We start from the raw sequence: 27,867 nt of genomic DNA on the forward strand, positions 1-27,867 counted from the left end.
AAAACTATTTATTTTTTATTTAATACAATTTAGATCTAAAGATTTGGTACAATTTAGAACACACACACACACACACACACATGTGTGTGTGTGTGTTTCCTGAAAATCAAACCTACATAACTTGTTCTACTGAATACAAGATTTGTCAAATATAGCCTATTATTATTTAGTTATTAAATGTATTATCAAATATTATCATATAATGCAGTTCATATATTCGTCGTATTCTATCCTGCATAGTAGCCTATAATAGTGTTTTATTATTATTATTATAAACGTATGCTATAATATATAAAATTAAGGGTTGCTGACAGAAGATAAGTTGCAAATAAAAATCTACAATCATGTATCGAAATACGTTTCAGAAATAAACATATGTAATGTATTTTCATAGAAATACAGTGAGCACGTGATCCAATAGCTTGGCGTAGCTACACAGAACATGGCTAAATTCAGAACAGCACACTATTTACTATTTAATAGTTAAAGTAGTAGTTAGAGCCATAGATAAGGCTTTATTATGTATATCTATGGTTAGAGCAGTATATGTTTGCGTGTCAATCAAATCTTGTAGCGGCGCGTTTGTGACGTAATCCTGCGCGACGCAACTCCTTTTACGTCAGCACAATAGTGCCAACATGGCGTTCACACTGTACGCTTTGATTCAAACAGCGATATTACTAACTAATGCTATCGCCGTTCTGCACGAAGAGAGGTTTCTCAGTAAAAGTAAGTTCTTATGAATGGTTTTCAATCTGAAATATGACAATAGGTTTGTTCTGTCATGTACATATTTGTGTGTGTATTGCCATCTGGTTTGCTAGCCTAGAGTTTACGTCTCCTAAATGTGCAGTTGACTATAGAAATATGAAAATGTTAACATGAATAACCCTATCGTTAGTTTTGTTCTTCACCCGAATGACTTCGACTCTGTACAGTCAGAATTGCTGGTTGTTTTAACACAATATTCTACGTTAGTTCACTAGTGTCATATAAATGTGCCTTAGTTACATGAATCGTTTTATGAATATATTTGAAATAAATACGTATAGATATGGATCAGCACCTCATGAAATATGTAGAGTTTTTGTAGCCCAAAATGTGCACAGCTGGTATTTTGACCAAACTAAATAGCTATTTAACGTTTTTCGAGCACTAGCTTACATAATCCCCATACTGTCATATTTGTGTTATTCAAAATGATTCTAAAACATTTGAAAATGCTAATTAATTAAATGAAGGCTGGACATTGACACAGATTTCACGATTCTACTCCGATCTCGAATCAAATAGATTCTCTTGTTTATTGCAAAGTCGAGAATAGAAGGAAAGGGAAAACGGGGTATATTTGCAAACAACAGAACGAAGAAAATCTCAGTAAGAAAGAGGGTAAAATCACAGTTTAAGAGATTTTACAGTATGGGACATTACCGCTGGAAAGACTTCAAATCTAGGCAAAGTGTTGAGAAATATGTTCTTGTGAATAAAGAATTTACAATGCGAAACAAATAGGCCTAGGCTAAATGATCAATAATTTTAACAGCATAGTTATCTTTCAGCAAACATTTGTGACTCTGGACCACAAAACCAGTCACATGGGTCATTAAAAAAGAAGAGAGATTTATACATTGTCTGAAAGTTGAATAAATAATCTTTCCACTGATGTATGGTTTGTTAGGATAGGACAATATTTGGCTGAGATACAACTACCGGTATTTAAACATCTGGAATCTGAGGGTGCAAAAAAAATCAAAATATTGAGAAAATCTCCTTTAAAGTTGTGCATTTATGTTCTCGATTGTGCTGCATTCACTCACAAAAATACATGTTTTATATATTTACAGTAGGAAATTTACAAAATATCTTCATGGAACATGATCTTTACTTAATATCCTCATGATTTTTGGCCTAAAAGAAAAATCGATAATTTTGACCCAATGTATTGTTGGCTATTGCCACAAATAGGCTTTACCTGTGCGACTTATGACTGGTTTTATGAGATCTAGGGTCACATTTGAAATCAGAGTTTATAAAAAAAGAGGGAAAGGAAATGTTTCTTCCTTAATCTTAAGGAATACACATATATTGGAAATGTTAGTAGCAATTTGGGAGCTAGTCGGAGAAACATTATGCTGCATCTATTTTGCGTGTATTTTGTTTTTTGTTAATATATTTTATATATTGAACAATATTTTTCAGGGATTATCCGTGCTCTTTTCCCTTGAATATGCAATACATTATCACATATAAACATATATTTTTCAGTTGGTTGGGGGGCAGAGCAAAGTATTGGAGGATTTGGAGATGAACCCGGGATTAAATCACAACTTCTGAACCTTATTCGTTCCGTCAGGACTGTCATGAGAGGTATGTTCATCTGAAGAGTCAGTACTGATTTATACTTTCCCATCTCCAGATCATGGAGTGCATCAAGAATCTTTAAAGGAACACGCCGACTTTTTGGGACTTTCGCTTATTCACCGAATCCCCCAGAGTTAGATAAGTCCATACACACCCTTTTCATCTCTGTGTGTGCCGTAACTCTGTCTGACGCACCCACCGCTAGCCTAGCTTAGCACAAAGACTGGAGGTAAATGGCTCCAGCTAGCATACTGCTCCCAATAAGTGACAAAATAACGCCAACATTTTCCTATTTACATGTTGTGATTCTGTATAGTCACAGCGTGTACAAATAACAAGGTCACATGAGACACAGCCATCTTCTATCTTCTGTTCGCTCAGTGTTGCGCTAATCACTCCGCCCAAATCACAACATGTAAATAGGAAAATGTTGGCGTTATTTTGTTGGCGTTTCCCTAATTTTTATTGGAAAATGATATATTTACTTTCTGTGTAATTCTTCGCAGTTTAAAGGAACACTCCGACTTTTTGGGACTTTAGCCTATTCACCGTATCCCCCAGAGTTAGATAAGTCCATACATACCTTTTTCATCTCTGTGCGTGCTTTAAGTCTGTTTGACGCATAGACAGTATATAAACTGGACACAGCGACCCCATAGGTTTCAACGGAGAGAAATGAAGTCAATTAGAAGCACTCACTTCCTGATCGCAAGGCGAACTGCGCAGGCTCAAACTGAGCTTGATGACGTAGATGTGACGTGAGCAACCTGTCGGTCTTCTAGTCGCTGTGCCGAGAGAAATCTGAATCATTCCCTTACGAATCTCGCAGGGACGGAGAGCGTGGGTATTAGCTGTACATGAGCTAGCAACGGGAGCTACTTTATCACTCTCTATGGGCTTCTCCCTTGACTTTATGCCTCCACGTCCTCCCGATTGCTTGCGAGCTTCTCTGCCTGTCCATACGGTAATTTTTCGACTTGTGCGACAGAGTCGCGCGGGTATGACGCAATCGTTAGCCTATTTTTACAAAAACTGCTTCTACGGGGCCATAACGTAAGATACAAGGTAATGGAGCCTTTTATACATTTTCGTGTTTCTTTAGAAATAAACAATGGACAAACGGTGTCTTTAAACGCCTCAGATGTAAAGTTATTCGCTGTCAAAGTGACGCCAAAATGAATGGGAGTCAATGGAATGCTAACAGCAGGTGGGGGTCCGCTAGCCAATGGCGGCGCCCAGGTCGGCTTCAATGTTTTTCGGAACACTGCCCCCCTGGTCTGACGCACCCACCGCTAGCCTAGCTTAGCACAAAGACTGGATGTAAATGGTTGCAGCTAGCATTCTAATCCAAATAAGTGACAAAATAACGCAAACATTTTCCAATTTACATGTTGTGATTTGTATAGTCACAGCGTGTACAAAAAAAAAAGTCACATGAGACACAGACATATTTTAACTGTATAAATACTGGGAACTATATTCTCTGAAGGCGAAGCACTGCTGCTTGGGCGGAGTGATAACCGCAGCACCTGAGACGCGCTCTGAACGAACTCTCTGCTCCTCACCACGGCGCGTCTCAGGTGCTCAGGTGTTTTTTGTACACTCTGTGACTATACAAATCACAACTTGTAAATAGGAAAATGTTTGCGTTATTTTGTCACTTATTTGGATTAGTATGCTAGCTGCAACCATTTACATCCAGTCTTTGTGCTAAGCTAGGCTAGCGGTGGGTGCGTCAAACAGACTTAAAGCACGCACAGAGATGAAAAAGGTATGTATGGACTTATCTAACTCTGGGGGATACGGTGAATAGGCTAAAGTCCCAAAAAGTCGGAGTGTTCCTTTAAAGGTGCTGTATGTAGATTTTATACTAAAACAAATCCCTTTTTAATTGCCCGTGTGTGAAGGGGTTGTAATCTCACATTAAAATGATCTACTTTGTGGGTTTTGCTATTACCTCTGAAAGCAAGTATTCTTATTTTTATGTGAAGGTGCCGGGTCGGATTTACCGCGAAATCCAGTGACGTGACTGAAACCTGCATGCGCGCTCCCGAGACTCTCGCCTCGTCTACTGACTTTGCACTCAACAGCGACGACACTGAAACTTATGACTTGCAACTTATGACATGTCTGATAATAACACAAAGACACGACCTGCTCCCAGCACAACACAGTCTCAGTCTGGCCGGTACTCGAGCACGCGCTTGTAAACTTATTGGTTGCCATCTGAAACGTCGCCGCTAAAATCTACATACTGCACATTTAAAGAAATTTTTGTTTTTCATGAGACTTCATACTTTAGTATAAAAAGTGTCAAACTTTGACAAAAATTGATTTCTTGATGATTTTATAATATGAATTTCATAATATCTAAATATAGGTTTAAAAGCAAAATGTGTGAAAATAAACTATTAGGGAGTAAAAATGGCCAATACGTGCTCCTCTGCCGCCATCTACTGGTTATAGTGGTAATTTCATATATTTTTTCATTTTTAACTAAAAGCGTTTGTTTGCCACATGCTAGTTTTCCTAAATATCTTTATTCAAGAACCGCTATAAAGCCAAAACAATGTTACTTTAAATGATACATTTATCACTGTAAAGCTGCTTTGAAACAATCTACATCGTTAAAAGCGCTATATAAATGAAGATGACTTGACTTGACATCTTTGAAGGATGCCCAAATAATGTTTTTGGTTATCACAATAAAAATCTAATTTAGACTGTATAATATTTAGAGCTTTGAAGTGCTGGAAAAAGTGTGAAGAGCTCTTGATAAGTGCTTAAATTTCACTCTCAAAAGTTTGTATGAACCCTGAAATTCGATTCTATTTCTGCCACAATACCACGGTTACAGTTAGCGTTTACTACATTAAATCCATGGTGAATGTTGGTGATTTGTGGACTGAAAAGCCTTCTATAACTCGTTTGTTTATGGCACAATGTATCTACTGGTTTAACGTCAGCTCTGTTTGTTCTGATATGGTTTATAACAGAGAATTCTGCACTACATTTGAATGATTCTCCCTAGATCTTGCAGAGATGTTATTAAAGGAGAACTCCAGTCAATTTTAACATTGAGCTCAATTTTTAGTAAATTTGGAGTGCTATCAATACAGAGAACAACGACAAAAATCGGTGTTGCCTACACAGTGTTATCCTATTTTTAAAATTTGCACCCTATTGACTTCAATGGGGCAAGTTTTAAACCTGCTTTTATCCTCTTAACATCCTTGATGTGTCATTACAAGTGCCCAGCCATGTTGAGTGATTCCTTCAGAGTGAACACGAGTGAATCTGACTGCAGTAGATGTGAAAGATATTCATAAAAATGATGTTAATTCAACAAGCGCAAATACCTGTATTTAGTTCCTGTTTTCGGTCGAAGTCCAAAGTAGTCGATTGTCGAGTTCACGCGCGTGATCTAAGTAACTAAACCTATGCGCGTCAACTCGACAATCGACTACTTTGGACTTCGACCGAAAACAGGAACTAAATACAGGTATGTGCGCTGGCTGATATAACATTTTTATTCATATTTTTCACATCTCCTGCAGTCAGATTCACTCGTGTTCACTCTGAAGGAATCACTCAACATGGCTGGGCACTTGTAATGACACATCAAGGATTTTAAGAGGATAAAAGCAGGTTTAAAACTTGCCCCATTGAAGTCAATAGGGTGCAAATTTTAAAAATAGGATAACACAGTGTAGGCAACACCGATTTTTGTCGTTGTTCTCTGTATTGACAGCACTCCAAATTTACTAAAAATTGAGCTCAATGTTAAAATTGACCGGAGTTCTCCTTTAATGCTGTTCTGAGCTCACTGACCTGACTTGATCTTTAGCAGGACTTTAACTTGGTTTGTGTGTATTGCGACTTGACTTGAACATGTGTGACGTTCTCCCACCTCTGCACGCCTGTAAACACGTCATCAGAGAAGAGACGTCACTGGAGGGAGAGCAAGTTATTTGGATTAAAGATTACCAGACACATGAATAAAAAAGCATTTATATAAAAAAAAAACTGAAATGTTCCATAAAGAAACACAATTTGTCAATTTAGATTTCATAGTGACTTTAATCATGTTTCTGACGAGAAAAATAGTTCCTGTGTCTTCATGTAATGTCTTCACTATTAACGTGTTTTCTCTTCCTGTTCCACAGTACCTTTGATAGCAGTGAATTCAGTGTGTATCGTCTTACTATTACTGTTTGGATGAAGAAAGAAAGGACTGCGGCGGATCAAGATCTAATGGGGAACGCCGTGAACGAGGCAAAGGAAAATGGACAGTTTTTGTATCTGTGGTTGTAAATGTTGCTCTCTGAAAATTGTGTCCTGAATGAATTACTGTAAGTACTCTGGTAGTTTTATATGGCCCGTACCAGTAAACATCTTTCTTTTTCATATTTTGTAACTTTACAGAAGCTCCTGTCTCTGTCATCTGCTTTTGTCACATTCAAGGTCTAGTAAAGTGTCAGTTCCTCAAGCATAATGTGTTTCTTAGGACAAGCAACAGTGGAATCGGCCATACTGTCAAATGATTTTCTTTCCCCCCCAAAGCTAATCTTCTTGCGTCTTGGTTTCAAAGAGGGCTTGGAAAGTAAAAGTTGGGTTTAATATATTTAAAGTCTCTGGGTTTTAGTAAAGATGTGCTGAAATCGTTAAAACATCAACACACTTGGTCTGAAGGGATTGAAACGTTTGACCAAAGTAGCCTCTCTCATTAGGAGCCAGTCATTTAACACTTATTATTTTCAGATTTTAATAAAATGATTGTGTCTTCATCTGTCAATGTATGTTGGAGAGCTTGTGTAATCTTTTTGTTTGTAACGTTACTATACCTGTAGTTATTTTGTCATCCCCTACCAGTCAGCATTTATACGGTGAAATGTTTAAAGGTCTGTTCACACCAAGGATTATAACGATATAGATATATATAAAAAAAATCGTTATGAGTATAAAAGAATAGCAATTAGAGTCAACGGCAAAACTATAGAGGAACGAAGTCGTTGGGATCAAAAGTTGAGAACGATTTTTTCCAGCTGATTAACGACAATAAATTGACAGCCAATCGGAATCCATCATTCTTTAACGAGCTCGCGCATTTAAAGGGGCAGGCGATACAACGATAGCGCGCGCGCTTATAATAAACTGAACAATATTGGCCTTGGTGTGGACGCTAATATAGTTCTCGTTCTTGGTGTGAAAGGGCCTTTAATGTGTGTTTTTTGAGGGGGTAAGTTCAGTACATTTGGTTCAGTGATGAGAACCATATGGAGTCCATTAACAACACTAGATTACTCCGTCAGGATTACAGTACCTTTTTATTAACAGTAGCCCAGACCACGGATAAAACGCTGAATTACAACCATATGCTCAGATCAGCGATTAAAGCATAACCCTTTTATAATCTATGCTTAATGGTTATTACCGAAGATGATGTGTCTTTATACTTCTCCAATCCCAGGATTTATCTCATGGCAGAGAAAAAAAAAATATGTGAATTTTTGGCAGCAAAGTTATGTTCCCCATTATTACCCAAAATAAACGGGGATCTGTCAGGATGATATATATATATATATATATTGTTTATTGTATTTTCTTCTTCTTCTTAATTTTAATCACTTACTCTAATCGATTTTACTTTAAAATAGTGCCATTAACATTTGGACGAATGTTAAAAATATTGGTAAAATTGGTATTTTGTTTATTTTTGTCATATATACATATTATTTTAATTAAAACATTTTTAGAGCATAATAAACCACTACAGATGACACCATATAAATAAGTTTTTTTTTTCTTCAATTTTTTTTTTTTTTTAATATAAATAGATATATTTAAACAGAATAGGCAAATAACACGCTATGAAAATAACGGAATTGATTGATTTACAGTTTTACTTAATGCAATATGTGGGTAAAATGCCCATAAATGTGTTTTCCTTTTCAATACAATGTATCTGTATCTAGTTTGCATATTAAGGTGTTCTTGGGGCAACATGTAATGGAAAAAAAAGTAATAATTTGCAACATTTCCATAAAGATATCTAATATTTCACATGAATATAGATAATTTCCTTTATTCACTTATGTGTCTCCCAAAATGCCTGATAAACTGTAAGTCTGGTGTCTCTAGTGGACATGTATGAAATAAATTCCCTGTTTTGCAACAGAAATTCATATTTTAATTAGAAACCCCATACCATTTTCCTGAGATGTTGATTATGACAATCAATTAGAAAATTAGTCAGATTGAAATGATAGGCCTACTTGCAATATATGACCATATTTCCACAACTAGGCTACATTTGATCACTAAATTAATGTCAGTCATTTTAAAAGGCCAAGGAGAGGGAATTGTCTTGGTGAAACCTCCAAACATTTAATATCTCTGAAAAGCCCAGAATGTGCTCTTTACAGACATCTAGACTGAAACTGTGACATGTATGCTGTCAGATAAATACACCAAAATATAATGTCCACTACAGAGGACAAAAGACTGTTCCTGGGTCCCAGGAGGATATGAATTAATGTTCTAAATGCTATTTAATCTGCTATTAAAATATCCAGCATATGTTTTTTATTCATTGAGTGAATAATCTGACATGGACAACACTCTTAAATGATTATAAACTGCAATGGTGGAGAAAATCCAGTGTGCTCTTATGAATAAATAAATAAAGCGACACATTAAATATATTATATTATATATATTCTCTTTTAACATTTAATATAAATATAAAAAAAATATTATTGCGTAGGTAGGTGCACGTGTATTTTCAAAACAGGCATTTCTAAGGACAGCAAAATGTAAGACTGCGCCAGAGAAGGACCCCAGTAGGAAGTAAGTGTAGTTCAAAATAACTTGTATTGTTCAAACGTGTTTTATGCTTTAACCTTCATCATTTCATCCTTTTGTATTATTTTAAAATGTAAATATGCAAATTGTTTGAAACGAATGTTAATAGCATGTCGTGTTTTTGTAGTCTAGACTCGGGTTTTCATGTTATAATCAATATATTAAAAACATAAACACATTACTCTATTTACATGTTCTTAGTTCGTTGTATTACTGAATGATTATTAAACGATTCGAGGCAATCTGCTTTACCTTATCCAAAGCCCTTGTTGTTTGGCAGCTCGTTTTAAATAAATGTAGGGTTTCCAAATCCTAAAAAAATATGTCAAACACAGATGAAGAGATGAAGAGTTGTTTTGGAGGCCAGTCATTGTGTTTAATCCAGAGTTCATGGTGAATAAGAGCATTAATTGCACACTCGGATACTGACAACATGATCCACAGAAATCCAGAATCTAAACGCCAGTCACCTTTATCTGCTCTTTAAAATTTATTTAGCCCAGCTTTTTTTTTTTTTTTTTTTTTTTTTTTTTTTGTGCTTTACATAAAAAAGACCTAAGTGATGTGATGAAGGCTTGACTGATGTCCTGTGTGTTTGTAGTGTCTCTCCGCTCACTAAAAGCAGTTCTGGTGGATCTGAGCGGGACTCTTCATGTCGAGGATGCTGCCGTTCCCGGAGCGCAAGAGGCTTTAACTCGGTCAGTGCCGGGATTTGGGGAAAATATTGGCCGTTTTTGATATATAAGACGGATAAGAAAAAAACTAAACAAAAAACATTCAAAATTAAAATACATCAAGGCTGCAGTTTGACATATTTCACAAATCAATGGACTTTATGCACAGCTGCACTACTTCCTGAACTTTAGCCAGCTCCTTTGTTTCCTGGCTGCCATTATTGGACAAACTGATTAATCCAGGTGTGCCTGACCAACAATAATCAGACACACCTGGATTAATCAGTTTGTCCAATAATGGCAGACAGGAAACAAAGGAGCTGGCTAAAGTTCAGGAAGTAGTGCAGCTGTGCATAAAGTCCATGAATTCTGTTTGGAAATAAATCAGTGAATGACACACGGTGCAGACAATTTATCTTAAAGTCAGCATGAAATGGAGTGGAGGTTGGGTTAGTCTTCTAGGGCATGCATTGACGTCACTTTCCCGCGGGAACACGCCCCCTCAGCAGACCGAGTGGCAAAAGTGACTGGATTTAATAGGGGAAACGCGAATAAAACAAATAATTATTAGTTTAAACAAACGGTTGGACTCGATATGTGTTCCTCACAGCTTACCAAAGATCCAGTGAGCCTTGAATATTGACATGCGGCCAGGAATCGTGTTTCCTGATATTTATATCTGCCTGATTTCGACGCCGGGGAAAAACTTAAAGCAAATTTGCATGTGAATGCTTTATAAAAATACAATATAGGTAGGTTTAAAACCATGTGATCACTTATACCAATGTTATATATATCATCATATCATCCAGCCCTAAAACTTGTATAGTTTTTTTTGTCAGTTATCTAAAAACATTCAATTATGCAGAATATACGATGGCAAATATTTAGTTGATGAGTTGTCAATGGAATATATAACATTACAATATATAATGTATGTACTCATTCACGCTGAAAACCAATGCTCAGTCTTTATGCCACTCAGTGTGTGTAACGCAGTCACCAAGGCCGACGGTGACGTCACACGCATGCCCTCTATAGTCTCATCACATTTATTCAGGAATTACATGAAGCATGATCACATTTTCAAATCAAAACAGCGAAATTTCATAAAAAGTTGAGTTGTTTGCATCACTAGATAGTCTTTTACGGTCAGTCGCTGAACATTTCTATCATAAAACAGTTAGCTAATACTTGCACCTTTCCACAAACTCTCCTTGCATTGTCACAGTAAGACCCGCCTTCTTTGATGTGATTGGTCATCTCGATCATTTTGACATTGACGAGCGCTGTTAGACCGCTGAGGTACAGTTCAAAATGTAATCACCCTAAACATGCAACTTTTTAAAGTTTTTATCATCCTAACGGCTTTACTCAATCTACACTAAAATAAGATAAGACAAATAAAATGAGAAAATATGAATCCTATTACTTTTATTTTGTATTAATTGTTCGACTCCACACAAGACTAGGAAACACAAGACAGGAATCATAACAGAATTTAAAGTATATACATCGTCAACATGACGACCGATTAAAACCAGTTAATCAATATTATCAACATACACAAATATGCACAATGATTGACACCTATATGACATTCTGATTAGCTAAAAAACCTCTTATGTTGCTTTATACAGAGCCTAGGGCTGTTACAGAGACATGTGTCATTAAAATAAAAACATTAATGTTACATAGTTGAGATATATCATCTGTTGTTTTCCATAAAACTAATTACACATGTACAATATCATTTGTCCAGATTAAGACAGTCTCCAGTCGCTGTCAAATTTGTGACCAACACCACGAAGGAATGTAAGCGGACCTTGTTTGAGCGACTGCGTCGGCTGAACTTTGACCTCCAGGAGCGGGAGATCTTCACGTCGCTCACTGCGGCCCGTAATCTGCTGGAGCAGAGCGCAGTGCGCCCCCTGCTGCTGGTGGAGGACAGTGCTCGAGAGGACTTCACAGGTGCGCGGAGAGACGCCCGCTTATCTGAGGGCCGTTTACATCACGCCGTTTTCTACTACAAACAGAGACGTTTTTATGCGATTTGCCCGTTCATTTACACGACAAAGTTTTTTCGGTGGCCTGAAAATGGGTTTCAAAGTGCAAGTTTTATAAAACGATACGTTATCGTCTCTGTGTAAACTATAAAAACGTGAACTTGTGAAAATAGTGACGTCATGTGCATGCGTATTACGTGTTCAGTGACGTCGCCATTCACCTGACGTGAATAATACAGAGATTTTAGTCGTTTTCGTGGATCCGTGTGAACGGGGATCGCTTTGACAACGGTGTCGTCTGTACGCGATAAACGCAAAGGAGAAGCGTTTCAGGTTTTTAGTGCATCGTTGTCGTGTAAACTTAACCTAAATGAGATCAGGCTTAAAGTTTACGATAGATAAAAGGAAGGAGGGACCCGAGTCATATCCAGAAGCCTTGGCTGCGTCTGAAAGCTTAAACATGCTGTCTTCAGAGGATGCATTTCAAGGTACGAAGACCCGAGACCTTCATCTGATCGATTTTTACAGGCAGCATAGATGGATCCATCACTGCTTTTGATATCCCACAATCCTGTGCTCTCCATTCTATGACAGTTGAGCTAAAAAATTAAAAGGGCGTCTGAAAGTTGTAGTTGGTGGTCAGTTTGTGTGTAAAAGTAAATTTCTGACCAACATTTTCCACTTTTGTCATTTCTAGTGAGAAATTACTACTGTAGTAATTAAATATTTGTTCAGTTTTCACCAAAGCTCGCTCTATTTTACTGTAGATCATTAAAGCGTTATTTAAACTGTCATTAAACGCTGCCTCAGAAGTCTGTCTGAAATCAGTTTCGTGAGGCACATTTGTGGACAAACACTTCCTGCAGAGTCGTTGCCTGGCAACCAGTCAGCTGCCTAAGCTTTCAGATGCAGCCCATAATATCAGAGAGACTTGAGGGTGGAAACTAGATCTCCTTAGCAACTGCATAGCAGTGACCATTTACAGTACAACACCCTAGCAACCATGTAACAACGCTTGGGCAGGCATGTACACCATAGCATGGTTTTGCACACTTTTTGGCCCTGTTTACACTGGGTATTAACGGGAAATTAATGGGAAAACAGTATCATTGCTTTGAGGAAACTGTTGATCACTCTTACAACTCCACTTTCTGTCAGTGGTCCTGTTTACACCGGGTATTAAGATGCGTTTTGGTGGATCGGATCACAAGTGGACGACTAAATACATCAGCAAACGGGTCTAAAATGTTTTGAGCTTGTCCACTTTTGACCACTTCCAGAGGTAGTCGAAAACCTTTACGGATTGCTTTTGTAGTGTAAACGCTCATGTGGTCGAAAAAAAAAAAGATGTGAGCCACTAAAGACCGTCTTCTCTACGCCTACTGACCTAACGCGTAAACAATATGGGAAGCGCGCTAGCCAGACGGGATTTAAAACTTTATCGGCTGAAGACCCAAGTTTGGTTTGAAGATGAAAACGTAAATCACGATGTTCTCTCATCATTCCTGATTTCTAACACACACACACACACACACACACAGCGTTCGGCTGGTCTTGAGCTGTGCTCTCAGTGTGTTTTCCGGCGTGTCATATGTAAATTGCACAAGTTTATTCCGTCCATTAGATCGAAAGATCTGAAAAAGTCCATGTATTTATCCACCCATAGACCCTCCCCTCGAAGAAATCAGGACAGAAGTTGTTGAAAGTGGACAAAAGAGACGGATTAAAAGTTTAAAACACCAGGTGTGAACGGGAATGTGTCTCCCTCGTCTACTTGTGATCCGATCGACCAAAACGCATCTTAACACCAGGTGTAAACAGGGCCTTTCTGCAGAAAAATGCATGTATCCAGTCCTGCTCCTGGAGGGCCGCTGTCCTGCAGAGTTCAACCCCAATTAAAGACCCCTGAACCAGCTAATCAAGACACACTAGACACTTCCAGACAGGAGCGGGCCTGGACACCCCTGCCATTAGAAGAACCAGTTTTGGTTCCTCAAAGAAACTTTCAGTGAAATAACTTTTTTTTTTTTTTTCTTAGTGTGAAGAACATTTTAATAATATAAAGAACCCTTTTGCACTATAAAATAACTTTTTGTTGAATTGAAAGGTTAAAAATGAAGAATTATTTTTAAGAGCATATTTTATAGAAAATATGAAGATCTGAATAATCCTAGTTTTCCATGTTTGTTGTATAATGGTTTGTGTAGATCTCACACTCGCCTCTTCTGCAGGTATAGAGACGTCGGATCCTAATGCGGTTGTGATTGGCTTAGCACCGGACCACTTCAACTACCAGACCCTCAATAAAGCCTTCCGGTAAACCCTGCTTGATTTCGTAAGATATTCATAGACTCATTAAAACGACAATCAAATGATTGGAATCCTCCCATTTAGTGGTGTAAATATCGCTGCTAATCCTCATCAGACTCGTTTTAGATGGTGCCCCCCTCATTGCAATCCACAAAGCTCGATACTATAAGAGGAAGGACGGGTTGGCTTTGGGACCGGGCCCGTTCGTGACGGGTCTCGAGTATGCGACGGACACCCGGGCCACAGTGGTGGGCAAACCAGAGAAAGCCTTCTTCCTGGAGGCCTTGAGAGACCTGGACTGCTCACCAGAGGAGGCCGTGATGATCGGAGACGTGAGTGAGCAAGCACTGGAGGACTGGCCTCAAGCCCACCCAGTCTGTTCAGAACATTGGCTATATTTCACTATAAAATATCAATAACTATAAGTCAAGTCAAGAATATTTGTATAGCGCTTTTCACAATACAGATTGTATCAAAGCAGCTTCACAGTATTAAATTAAAATAATAATAAAACGTCCATGTTTGGTAATGCTAATCAATAGTATTATTCATTGATTAATTAAATTGAATATCCCCAACTGAGCAAGCCAAAGGCAACAGTGGCAAGGAAACGAAAAACTCCATCAGGTGACCCAATGGAGAAAAAAAAAAACTATATATATATATATAAAAAATATGAACCAAATAAATTATATTTTAGGACATTTATTTATATTTTTCATGAGAGTTAATGTCATTACATAATGAAAATAATAATAATATGTAAATATTAGTATAAATATTATTTAGTATATTTACATCATTGTATAATCTTTTAATTTTTGTGAATCTTACCAAGCCTGTTAATAACATTTCTTGGTCATATTTCACCCTAAAAACTAAATAATAATCATATTAAATTGTAATATATATATATATATATATTATATGAATGACAATTAAGCACCTCAGATCCATTATGACAATAATAATTTTGGGGAAAAATCTGTTCTTAACCGTCATGAAACTAATATTACAATGCAAAATTCTTAATTCTCTTTATGCAAAATATTATTGTTACACTTTCATACTGGGTAATATTAATAAACTACATGTACTTACTAGCTACTATAGGGTTAAGTTTATTTATTTTTGTGCAATTCCGGAACAAATGCATGACTGGATGTTTGCTCTATAATTTAATCTGACGAACAACACCATCCAAACTCTCTGTGCAGGATGCCAGAGATGATGTCGCTGGGGCACAGAACGCAGGAATGCTGGGAATTTTAGTGAAAACTGGTAGGCTTAATTCTTTATGTGCAATTCTGTTTTTATAATGCAGTGGTTAAAGTTATTTTGCTGGATATTAATAAGCCTCCTTTAATTGTGCAGGTAAATATCGAGCTGGTGACGAGGGTAAAATTGACCCGCCGCCTCACCTGACGTGTGACAGCTTTCCAGACGCTGTCAATCATATACTTGACCATCTCTTAGGATCCAAACAGTCGGAAAACTGACTTTACAACAATACAAAGCAACGTAATAATGGTACTGTGTAGTTTGATTGTTGTTTAACTGTCCTATATATATATATATATACACACACTGTAAAAAGAAAATAAACAAAAAGGCTTAATCTCTATTACATAATAAAGTTGCTGCACTCCTTATGTACGTTATTCTGGTGTATTCTTATTAATCATATCACTTCACACAAAGATAAAGAAAAAGTGTTTTATTTTTCAATCTAGCTCATGAGAAATCAAACTTTTATTGATTTTTTGAAATATATGAGAACAAACTATATTTTGAAATTTTTGCAATGCATACCCTCCATTAATTGCTGTGTAATCTGCTTTAAAAGTTAGATTTAAAGTGAGACTTGTAACAACACCCAGCATCTCCTCATAAACAGAGGAGATGGCAGTGCAATAAAATCATTTGTTCGGTTGCTCTAAGCATGTGTCAGACGGACTCGTACTCTTTCTCCCAGGCCGAGTATCTATCCATCAGACATCTGGCTGAGGGTTTGGTGTGAGCGATCACCTGCAGGAAATCTGCTGTGGTCACAGTTTCTAGTTCAATAACCGGCATATTGGACTGACCTGTGGAGATACATGGCGTAATGGAGGAGGTGAATTGTGGGTGAAACGGGATTTTGTGATGAACCAGCAGTTTAATGTCGTTCAGAGCGGGACGTGGCGTATGTCTTACCTTCAATATGATTTTCAAGGGCGTCAAAGATTTTTCGCACGGGTCTCATAGCCGCTTCCTTACACACTAGCCTGATGTCTGACCCAGAGTAACCTCCCGTCTCCTGAAACATCAGAAGTAGAAATATCAGTACAACTGCAAATCTGTCTATCTATCTCTCTATCTATCTGTCTGTCTGTCTGTCTATCTATCTGTCTATGTCTGTCTGTCTATCTATCTATCTATCTATCTATCTATCTATCTCTCTGTCTGTCTATCTATCTATACCGTCTGTCTATCTGTCTGTCTATCTCTCTGTCTGTCTGTCTATCTGTCTGTCTGTCTGTCTGTCTGTCTGTCTGTCTGTCTGTCTGTCTGTCTGTCTGTCTGTCTGTCTGTCTGTCTGTCTGTCTGTCTATCTATCTATCTATCTGTCTATCCATCTATACCATCTGTCTGTCTGTCTGTCTATGTCATCTATCTATCTATCTATCTATCTATCTATCTATCTATCTATCTATCTGTCTATGTCTGTCTATCGGTCTGTCTGTCTATGTCTGTCTATGTCTGTCTGTCTGTCTGTCTGTCTGTCTGTCTGTCTGTCTGTCTATCTTTCTGTCTATCTCTCTGTCTGTCTATCTATCTATACCGTCTGTCTATCTGTCTGTCTGTCTATCTATCTTTCTGTCTATCTCGCTGGCTGTCTATCTATCTGTCTGTCTGTCTATCTTTCTGTCTATCTATCTATCTATACCGTCTGTCTATCTGTATGTCTGTCTATGTCTGTCTGTCTATTATCTATACCATCTGTCTGTCTGTCTGTCTACCGTCTGTCTGTCTGTCTGTCTACCGTCTGTCTGTCTGTCTGTCTGTCTGTCTATCTCCCATGTTTTCTCTCACCTGTGCTAGCGAGTGATAGTCCAGCTCTGTCCGCAGCTCCACTCCTCCCGAGTTACTGACCGGAGGAAGCCAATGGCTGATCATGGCTTGTCTGGCAGGGGCAGACGGGAGACCCACCAGTATACGCTTCTCCAGTCTTCTCAGCATGGCATGGTCCAACTCCCTGACGGCACATCAGAAAGATTAGAAAGAAAGCCACGGCAGAAAATTAATATAGTATTAATATATAGTGTCCTCGCAATCACTCCTCACCAGGGTAAGTTTGAGGCAGCAAGTACAAACACAAGATCATTTGATCGTGCAAGTCCATCCATCTGAACTAGCAACTCCGTCTTCATCCTTCTGCTGCCCTCATGATCACCTCTGAAAAGAACAAAATACAAATTTAGATTTGATTCAGTATGAGTGTTTTTATTCATACTATAACATAAATCCAGTCAAAAACACTCAATATCTTCCTGGCAACTGTCCACAACACCCTAGCATTTGTTTGTGTGCCAAGAGTGAGATTGTGTGTTGGTTTATACGGTTAGTGTCCCCGGCTCATGCTCACCCCTGGCCAACCCCTCGCTGGCTCATCACTGATTCCAGCTCATCCAAGAAAATGGTGGATGGGGCGTGATATCTCGCCAGCTCAAACAACACCTGCAGAGAAGCATAACATGAGGAAAATCCCTGATCCGCGGAGCACACCTTATAACCAAACACTTTCATAAAACAATACAATAACACAAATCTGAGGAAATAATGTCCTCTCCTGACCCGGACCAGCTTTTCAGAGTCTCCCCTCCATTTGCTCACGATACTGGATGCGGAGATGTTGAAGAACGTCGTGTTGCACTCCGTGGCCACAGCTTTGGCCAGCATCGTCTTCCCTGTGCCTGATTTTTGGGAGGCGGTTTAAGATCACATTAAGATTATGCTACAACACAAGTTATATTTTAGATTTAGGGATTGAATACTCTATACAAAGAGAAAACAGAAAGGTCACACCTGGTGGTCCATACAGGAGTAAACCCTTCCATGGGGACAGGATTCCAGTGAACAGTTGCGGATACTGAAAAGAGAGGAGAGGTGTTGTTGCCAGGGCATTGGTAAATGTTTGTTATAGTGTTTGTTTAGCTGTTAATGAATTAACTACGTGGTTACTAGGTTATCCGGGTGGTTGCTGAACAGTTCTTAGGATGTTCTGGGTGATTACACGGATGTTCATTTCTGAAGCGTTCTGAGGTTGACTGTTGTTGGGTTTTGCTGTTGTTGGGATAGTTGCTAGTTTAATGTTATTATGTTCTAGGTGATACTAGGGTGTTGCTAGGTGACTGCTAAGGTTTTCTAAATGGCTGTTGCAAGGGTTTTCTAGGTGGTTGTCAAGCATGTGCTGGGGTAATCTGAGGGTTACTGGGGCATTGCAAGGAAGTTACTAAGGATGTTTTAATCTAAGGTTGTCACAGCATTGAAAGGGTGTTCTGAATAGTTGTTTGATATAATGTTCTGGATGGTTACTAGGGTGTTGCTAAGGTTTGATGAGTGGCTGGTAGTACATTACTATGTGGTTGCTATGGGGCTTTGTCATGGCTACTAGGATGATGTTGTTGTTAGGCAGATTGTGCTCTGGGTGTTTGCTCGTTTCTAGGGTGTTCTGGGTGGTTTCTTGCTAGTTGCAGTGGAGTTCTGGGTGACTGCTAGTCCATCGCTAGGTTGTTGCTAAGCATGTGCTAGGGTGTTCTGGATGGTTACTAGGGCATTATAAGAAAGTATCTAGATGATTGTTAGACCATTGAAAGAGTGTTCTGAATAGTTGCTAGTTGCTATTATGTAATTGGTGGTTACTAGGTGGCTGCTAAGAAGTTCTCAGTACCTGTGAGAGTGTTGCTAGGCTATTGCTGTGGTGATCTGATTGTTATTGGATTGAAAATGTGTCCTGAGTGGTTGCTAGGTGGCTGCTAAGGTGTTCTGAGTGCCTGTAAGAGTGTTGCTAGGTGGTTTCCGTGGTGCTCGGATTGTTATAGAATTGAAAATGTGTTCTGGTGGTTGCTAGGGTGTTGCTAGGTGGATGCTAATGTGTTCTGGGTGCCTGTAAGAGTGTTGCTAGGCTATTGCTGTGGTGCTCTGATTGTTATTGGATTGAAAATGTGTCCTGGGTGGTTGCTAGGGGACTGCAAATGTGTTCTGAGTGTCTGTAAGAGTGTTGCTAGGCTGTGTCCGTGGTGCTCTGATTGTCATGGAATTGAAAATGTGTTCTGGGTGGTTGCTAGGGTGTTGCTAGGTGGCTGCTAAGGGGTTCTGCTATTGCTGTGGTGATCTGATTGTTATGGGATTGAAAATGTGTTCTGGATGGTTGCTAGGGTGTTGCTAGGTGGCTGCTGAGGGGTTCTGCTATTGCTGTGGTGATCTGATTGTTATGGGATTGAAAATGTGTTCTGGGTTGTAACTAGGTGGTTGCTAGGTGGCTGCTAAGGCTTTCTGAGTGCTTGTGAGAGCGTTGCTAGGCTATTGCTGCGGTGCTCTGATTGTTATGCGATTGAAAATGTGTGTTGGGTGGTTACTAGCTGTTTGTAAGTGTTCTGAATGAATGTTCATTGGCTACTAAGGTGTTATGAGTGGTCGCTATGGTATTTTTGAGCGGTTGCCAGGCCGCTGCGAGGATGCGGGTCTCACAGATTTGATCCACTGAGGGAAAATCTGATTAAATTCGATAAATAACAGCATGAGCACTCCTCTTTTCTGCAAGCTGCCTTAGCAAACACCACTAAAATCAATTGCGTTTTTTGACTTAACGGTGAGGAGAATAACCAAGTAATATTTTCATTGACCAATTAACTGTCAGACACCACTTTATCTAATACACGAAAAGTTCCAAGTATTGACAAAACCGAGCCACAAGATGTCTTTCAGCATAATGTGATATAATCATATTCTTTATACACTTCTTACTTTATGTGCTAGAAGCAAATAATACTGAGCAAACAGAATTTCCAGGATTGACAACAACCTTCTTCACCACATGATTGAGCCGGAGATGACAAATAACGTTTGCATTTCCTGTTTGTCAGGAGCGCATTGTGGATTTGAAGTCATCACCAGAGAGGCCAGAGATGAGCCAGATATGTGAGCGGTCAGATTGGATGGTATTCAGGTATAGATTTCATGTCATCGTAAGAAATAACCCTGAGCTCGGCTTTCCTGTAGCCTTTAGTGGAGATGTATTCAGAATCGAAGGCAGGCGGCAGCTTGAGAAATACCAAAGTGTTTAGCAGCCAAGCACCTTAATGGGGTAGACGACAGCTTCTTTGACTAATCGCTTGGCAGCCTCCAGACCTATAATGTCGTCCCAGCGCACGTTGGGGTTGTGTAAATAGATATCCTTTATGGAGACAGCAGAGAAAGATGAAATTGAGTGCTTCAATAATACATGTTCCACCTCGTGCATGCATCTGCACACATAAATGTCACGCTATATTATAAAACAGACTGTATGCTGCACTCTAGTGTTGCATTAATGTTGAAAATGCACGTTCATTAACACAAATGTCTCTTCATTAACATAAATATTGGACTATTTTTGTCTTTAAAGTAAAATATGGTGTAAATGGGTGAGACATCAAAATCCAATAAATGAAAATGAAGCCTAATTTATTATTATTATTATTCCCCCAAAAAATCTCATTAACATAATGAAAACGTAATGAATAATTGTTCTTTTTGTTGATTTTAATTTAAAGCAACAATAGAAATATGTTTAAAAAAAATTAATGCTTCAAGTCCATGAAAAAAATAATATATAATTTTGTACTAGCATTTTTTTAGTGTGAATAGTTTAGATTTATAATTTTCGGAAAAAAAAAACCTCAATATAGATTGATTTTCTCTGTATCACAGTAATGAGAATCATCATTGAGAAAAAAATAAGATACAAATAAACTCAGTAAAACATACAGTAAGGATGTTAATGTGGATTTTGGGGGAGTGAGCTTAACTGAAAACTATTCTTAATAGTCCTGATAAATGTTCTTCAATCTTAGTGCAGTTTTATTTTGTAGTAAACTGTACGGAGCCCCTAAAGGGACATGGTAGTTGAAAAAAAATATGAGATGGGAGGAAAAATAATAAGTCAAGGCTTTTGCGTTCTCTCGAAAATGTTTTGCGTTCTCCGAGAAAATTTGCGTACGCTCGTAAAATGTTTTGCGTTCATTCGCTTGATAAATGCTTTGAACTCTTTGTGAGCAAACGCAAAGTTTTCTCGAGGGGAACGTAAAACATTTGCGAGAGAACGTAAGATAGATAGATAGACACAATTTTTTTTTCCTCAGTCTCATATTTTTTTCCTTCACCACGTCCCTTTAGGCCGGGGCTCTGTAACAATAAGATTAGGTTTACCCTAATATAGTTTTAAACTGCCATACAAGAGAAATAGTTTGATAAGAATGAACTTACTCTGCTAATAACAGCTGCGAGTTCCCTCATGTCACTGTTCATCCCACTGAAGGCACTTATGGGCTTCAGCAAACGCTCCTGTTAGTCAAACATAACGGATATTACATCTCGACAGAAACAGAATGTACAAAACTGTAACTTGTGGCAATCAACTGAATATCTCAATTACTCCCAACAGAGCTTAAGTTGCATTCAACCTGGAATATTCCTCTAACTGAGTGACAAATACAGCGGACCTACCGAGAAGTCTGTGTCATTAGCAGCACCTTTAACTGCATCTTGAATCAGACTCCTGTAATCAACCAGATGACCCTGATATGAGGAGGAGAAAATGATGGCAGGATTTACATTTTTGTGACAAATGTTTGAATAAACCTTCCACGGGTTCTCTGAACTTTATTTTTTAAAAGAAAAGAATGACCTTTCTCATGTGTGTTCCCTCTTCAGCTCCATTCCTGATGATAGGAGACACATTCAGCCCAAATCCTGATGTCTCCACAGGTGTCAGGCTGCTGCCTTCCTGGACAGATCAAGCAAAGCTATTCTTTAACATTTACATGTTAATTACAAAATGTACACTTTAGGATAGAATATTTTCTTCAAACATAATGAATTATGGGTACTATATGGTTATCCGGACCACACGATGGCCTACCCCTAACCCCGCCCCTAAACCTACCCGTCACTGGGGTTAAGACCAATCATACGATGGCCTACCCCTAACCCCGCCCCTAAACCTACCCGTCACCGGGGTTAAGACCAATCATACGATGGCCTACCCCTAACCCCGCCCCTAAACCTACCCGTCAGTGGGGTTAAGACCAATCATACGATGGCCTACCCCTAACCCCGCCCCTAAACCTACCCGTCACTGGGGTTAAGACCAATCATACGATGGCCTACCCCTAACCCCGCCCCTAAACCTACCCGTCACTGGGGTTAAGACCAATCATACGATGGCCTACCCCTGACCCCGCCCCTAAACCTACCCGTCACTGGGGTTAAGACCAATCATACGATGGCCTACCCCTGACCCCGCCCCTAAACCTAACCGTCACTGGGGTTAAGACCAATCATACGATGGCCTACCCCTAACCCCGCCCCTAAACCTACCCGTCACTGGGGTTAAGACCAATCATACGATGGCCTACCCCTAACCCCGCCCCTAAACCTACCCGTCACTGGGGTTAAGACCAATCATACGATGGCCTACCCCTGACCCCGCCCCTAAACCTACCCGTCACTGGGGTTAAGACCAATCATACGATGGCCTACCCCTGACCCCGCCCCTAAACCTACCCGTCACTGGGGTTAAGACCAATCATACGATGGCCTACCCCTAACCCCGCCCCTAAACCTACCCGTCACTGGGGTTAAGACCAATCATACGATGGCCTACCCCTAACCCCGCCCCTAAACCTACCCGTCACTGGGGTTAAGACCAATCATACGATGGCCTACCCCTAACCCCGCCCCTAAACCTACCCGTCACTGGGGCTAAGACCAATCATACGATGGCCTACCCCTAACCCTGCCCCTAAACCTACCCGTCACTGGGCTTAAGACCAATCATACGATGGCCTACCCCTAACCCCGCCCCTAAACCTACCCGTCACTGGGGTTAAGACCAATCATACGATTGCCTACCCCTAACCCCGCCCCTAAACCTAACCGTCACTGGGGTTAAGACCAATCATACGATGGCCTACCCCTGACCCCGCCCCTAAACCTACCCGTCACTGGGGTTAAGACCAATCATACGATGGCCTACCCCTAACCCCGCCCCTAAACCTACCCGTCACTGGGGTTAAGACCAATCATACGATGGCCTACCCCTAACCCCGCCCCTAAACCTACCCGTCACTGGGGTTAAGACCAATCATACGATGGCCTACCCCTAACCCCGCCCCTAAACCTACCCGTCACTGGGGTTAAGACCAATCATTAGATGGCCTACCCCTAACCCCGCCCCTAAACCTACCCGTCACTGGGGCTAAGACCAATCATACGATGGCCTACCCCTAACCCCGCCCCTAAACCTACCCATCACTGGGGTTAAGACCAATCATACGATGGCCTACCCCTGACCCCGCCCCTAAACCTACCCGTCACTGGGGTTAAGACCAATCATACGATGGCCTACCCCTAACCCCGCCCCTAAACCTACCCGTCACTGGGGCTAAGACCAATCATACGATTGCCTACCCCTAACCCCTAAACCTACCCGTCACTGGGGCTAAGACCAATCATACGATGGCCTACCCCTGACCCCGCCCCTAAACCTAACCGTCACTGGGGTTAAGACCAATCATACGATGGCCTACCCCTGACCCCGCCCCTAAACCTACCCGTCACTGGGGTTAAGACCAATCATACGATGGCCTACCCCTAACCCCGCCCCTAAACCTACCCGTCACTGGGGTTAAGACCAATCATACGATGGCCTACCCCTAACCCCGCCCCTAAACCTACCCGTCACTGGGGTTAAGACCAATCATTAGATGGCCTACCCCTAACCCCGCCCCTAAACCTACCCGTCACTGGGGCTAAGACCAATCATACGATGGCCTACCCCTAACCCCGCCCCTAAACCTACCCATCACTGGGGTTAAGACCAATCATACGATGGCCTACCCCTGACCCCGCCCCTAAACCTACCCGTCACTGGGGTTAAGACCAATCATACGAAGGCCTACCCCTAACCCCGCCCCTAAACCTACCCATCACTGGGGCTAAGACCAATCATACGATGGCCTACCCCTAACCCCGCCCCTAAACCTACCCATCACTGGGGTTAAGACCAATCATACGATGGCCTACCCCTAACCCCGCCCCTAAACCTACCCGTCACTGGGGCTAAGACCAATCATACGATGGCCTACCCCTAACCCCGCCCCTAAACCTACCCGTCACTGGGGCTAAGACCAATCATACGATGGCCTACCCCTAACCCCGCCCCTAAACCTACCCATCACTGGGGTTAAGACCAATCAGGGATGACTATACGGACTATACGGAACTAAACGACACACGTGTGGTCCGGATAACCGTATAGTTCCGAATTATGGATCAGATTTGTATGGATGCTTGTTTCCGCCACAGAGAAAAAAAAGGTAATTGTGACTTGTTTTCAAAATTGTTCTTGCAATTCCACATATAAATGTCACAGCTCTGAGAAAAGAGTCAGAATTGCGAGATATTACCGTAAATCTGACAGTTCTGACTTTTTTTTTTCCTCGCAACTGCGAGTTTGTATCTCACAATTCAGATTTTATAAGTCGTAATTGCAAGTTATACTGCATCTAACAATTCTGACTTTTATTTCTCGCAATTATCAGTTTATATCTTGCAATTGAGTTTTTTTAAATCTCAGAATTGTGATATTTTAACTCGGAATTGAGAGGAAAAAAAGTCAGAATTGTGATACACTACCAGTCAAAAGTTTTGGATCTGTATGATTTTTAATATTTAAAAGTCTCTTCTGCTCACCAAGGCTGCATTTATTTGAATAAAAATACCCCCCCCCCCCCCCCCAGTAATATTGTGAAGTTTAATTTATTCCTGTGATCAAAGCTGAATTGTCAGCATCATTACTCCAGTCTTCAGTGTCACATGATCCTTCAGAAATCATTCTGATATGATGATTTGATGCTCAAGAAACATTTCTGATTATTATCAATGTTGAACAGTTATTTACTTTTTTATTTCAGGATTTTTTTTTACTGTTTTCACAACTGTTTTCAACATTGATAATAATAATGAATGTTAACGAATCTAAGTATCAAATCATCATATCAGAATGATTTCTGAAGGATCATGTGACACTGAAGACTGGAGTAATGATGCTGAAAATTCAGCTTTGACCACAGGAATAAATTACATTTTAAAATATAGTACAAAAGAAAACAGTATTTTAAATTTCCATAATATTTAACAATATTACTGTTTTGTGTGTGGTATTTTTAATCAAATAAATGCAGCCTTGTTGATTAGGAGAGACTTCTTTTAAAAACATAAAAAATTCTTACCGATCCAAAACTTTTGACTGCTAGTTTACAGTATATAAACTAGCAATTAAGAAAGGTATTTTTTCCTCACAATTCCTGGTTTAAATGTCACATATCTGAGAAAAAAAGTCAGAATTGCGAGAAATCTCAAAATAAGATATTCACTCAAAATGACCATGGCAGAAACACGCTTCCATAGATGATGTTTGGAGACTCACCCTGGCTTTACTGATGTCTCTTCCTGTTAGTTTAGATTCAGACCTTTTAACAGCGTTTCTGGACGGCGGTCGCTGGACGGAGTTGATTCTTGGGAGTGTCTGGCTGGATGATGATGATGTCCTTTTTACATATAAACACGGTCAATAAACAGAAACTCTTTGAATATTCTTGACTTGTGCTAAAAGTACTGTACACACCTTCTTTTACCACAACTCTTCACAAGACGACTCTCTCCTATAAAGAAAGAAGTAACACTGAATAATAGCTTTCATTATTGGTATTAACAAATATTATTACACTATATATATATATATATATATATATATATATATATATATATATATATATATATATATATATAATCAATGTACTTCCAAAACTTACTAGAACATTTACAATAAAAATAATTTAAAAACATAAATATTGGTGACTTATTATGAAGTGTAAAAGAACAATACAAAATCTTACCTTGTTCTGGCAGTTTCTTGGTTAGTTTGGGATATTTCTGAAACTTTATAAAATAATAACTCTCATATTCCATGAGAACCGTGTCCAGGTCAACATTATCACACACATCAAAGCGGCATAAACCAAAACTGCTGTCTTTTTCTAAGGCCTTGGCTGAATCCATATACCTGTGTGAGAAATTCATTCAAATGTATTCACATGCGTGTCTTTCTCTCGTTTGAGACTAGTGTGTCAATTTAAGAAGCGTTTAAAGGACAATCTCACCCCTCCTCCAGTAAATGATGATAAATCAGAACCAGCAAATTTCTCCTGCGTGTTTCAGTTCTCAGCTCGTCCTAGAAGAAGACCATGAATTCATAACATTATATCAGGGAACTTAAGGCCTGGTTTCACAGACAAGGCTTAGATCAAGCCAGGATTAGGAAATGTAAGTAGCTTTTATAAAAATGCCATAGAAAACACATTACTGGTGTTCATCTTGAGACAAAACAATGACTGACATATTTTAAGATATATCAGAGCAAGTTGCTTTCAGTTAAAACAGCTCAGACATGCAGCTTAAGCCTCGAATTAAGCCGTGTCACGACTTTACTATGATAACGTTTTCATTTCAATTGCTACATTTTTGTTGCAAAATTTCAATTTAGAGTTAAATATTGTTCACAAACTACACTATATTGACTGTGTTTATCCGGAAGATGGCGCCAAATCTTAGGCTACATTAAGGGAAGTGCGACGAGCAGCGTGACAGGTTGCTATAGCAACACAGGACCCACAATGGCTGTGTAAACCACCGTAAGCTGTAAACACGCTTATTTAGTAGCTAACTAACCTAACTAGCCCTCTAATAATGGTGAACAAATGTGGTCTAAAAAGCTATTTGAAATTACACTCGGTTTGATTCGTACCTCCATTTATTTGTGTTTATATACTCGTTTTTAAAACGCATTCATTCCAATATTTCAGGAGATTTAACGTTACTGTAATTTAGCTCAACAGGATACACTTTGTGAAATCAACGTTTAATAGAGAACACAACATGAGCACTTACCGCCTCTCTGGCCTGGTTAGCAGTCCTTATGGCTTGATAAGAGAGATCCATCGCGATATAAACACACAGCACAGGCACTCATGACATGAGCATACAGCGACCTGGACTCAATGAGCGCATGTGTGTGTGTGATGACCCGGTACACATGCTATGTTAAACTACTGTTTTTTCTCTCTCACATCAACCACTCCATATACTATAATGACAAATCAAAAAATATATTTGTGACAACTTTGCACATTTATAAAAAATAATAATAATGAAATAACTACACTGCATTTAAATATCTTTCTTTGGGACACTTGAAATCTAGTTCACCATTCCAGTTTCGCTTGTAGATACTACACTTCAATTGAATTAAATGTGAGAAACTCAATTGAATGAGTATATGATTTGGA

At 39.4% G+C, this 27,867-nt stretch overlaps 3 protein-coding genes across 4 annotated transcripts; 2 read left to right on the forward strand and 1 right to left on the reverse strand.

Moving 5' to 3' along the window:
* Positions 1-584: 584 nt before the first annotated feature.
* Positions 585-7,156, forward strand: ier3ip1 (immediate early response 3 interacting protein 1). The gene is made up of 3 exons (XM_079598859.1): positions 585-729; positions 2,266-2,367; positions 6,528-7,156. The coding sequence occupies exons 1-3, from the start codon at positions 639-641 to the stop codon at positions 6,581-6,583; spliced, it is 249 nt and encodes an 82-aa protein (XP_079454985.1). The 5' UTR covers positions 585-638; the 3' UTR covers positions 6,584-7,156.
* Positions 7,157-9,125: 1,969 nt separating this feature from the next.
* hdhd2 (haloacid dehalogenase-like hydrolase domain containing 2) lies at positions 9,126-15,867 on the forward strand. 2 transcript variants are annotated; one of them, XM_079599570.1, is made up of 8 exons: positions 9,126-9,210; positions 9,827-9,923; positions 11,662-11,870; positions 14,137-14,221; positions 14,331-14,547; positions 15,433-15,496; positions 15,590-15,736; positions 15,828-15,867. In XM_079599570.1, coding segments are annotated over exons 1-7 (798 nt in total). In that variant the 5' UTR covers positions 9,126-9,209; the 3' UTR covers positions 15,715-15,736; positions 15,828-15,867. The 2 variants fall into 2 exon arrangements, with proteins under 2 accessions (XP_079455696.1, XP_079455695.1); XM_079599569.1 differs by having other exon boundaries at positions 15,590-15,867.
* Positions 15,868-15,918: 51 nt separating this feature from the next.
* On the reverse strand, positions 15,919-27,823 carry katnal2 (katanin p60 subunit A-like 2). The gene is made up of 16 exons (XM_079599561.1): positions 27,470-27,823; positions 26,683-26,753; positions 26,419-26,585; positions 26,148-26,184; positions 25,950-26,070; positions 22,146-22,244; positions 21,965-22,036; positions 21,725-21,802; positions 20,556-20,654; positions 18,284-18,347; positions 18,053-18,171; positions 17,844-17,935; positions 17,543-17,653; positions 17,291-17,453; positions 16,412-16,514; positions 15,919-16,302 (listed from the first exon to the last, which is right to left on the reverse strand). Exons 1-16 carry the CDS (start codon positions 27,518-27,520, stop codon positions 16,163-16,165), a joined length of 1,587 nt encoding a protein of 528 aa, XP_079455687.1. The 5' UTR covers positions 27,521-27,823; the 3' UTR covers positions 15,919-16,162.
* Between the last annotated feature and the right edge of the window lie 44 nt (positions 27,824-27,867).

Source organism: Phoxinus phoxinus (genome assembly GCF_949152265.1).
Source record: "Phoxinus phoxinus genome assembly, chromosome: 23".
In the NCBI taxonomy this organism is placed as follows: Eukaryota; Metazoa; Chordata; class Actinopteri; order Cypriniformes; family Leuciscidae; genus Phoxinus; species Phoxinus phoxinus.

Bases quoted from the DNA above. Each gene is read 5' to 3' on its own strand.
- hdhd2 (XM_079599569.1), top strand. The intron at 9,924-11,661 runs GTCAGTGCCGGG...TCATTTGTCCAG, and splicing joins GCGCAAGAGGCTTTAACTCG to ATTAAGACAGTCTCCAGTCG. The intron at 14,548-15,432 runs GTGAGTGAGCAA...CTCTCTGTGCAG, and splicing joins AGGCCGTGATGATCGGAGAC to GATGCCAGAGATGATGTCGC.
- katnal2 (XM_079599561.1), bottom strand. From the start codon at position 27,520: ATGGATCTCTCTTATCAAGCCATAAGGACTGCTAACCAGGCCAGAGAG. The intron at 26,586-26,682 runs GTGAGATTGTCC...TTTCTCACACAG, and splicing joins CATCATTTACTGGAGGAGGG to GTATATGGATTCAGCCAAGG. The intron at 16,515-17,290 runs GTGAGAGAAAAC...CTGATGTTTCAG, and splicing joins ACTATCACTCGCTAGCACAG to GAGACGGGAGGTTACTCTGG.
- ier3ip1 (XM_079598859.1), top strand. From the start codon at position 639: ATGGCGTTCACACTGTACGCTTTGATTCAAACAGCGATATTACTAACT. The intron at 730-2,265 runs GTAAGTTCTTAT...TATATTTTTCAG, and splicing joins AGAGAGGTTTCTCAGTAAAA to TTGGTTGGGGGGCAGAGCAA. The intron at 2,368-6,527 runs GTATGTTCATCT...CCTGTTCCACAG, and splicing joins CGTCAGGACTGTCATGAGAG to TACCTTTGATAGCAGTGAAT.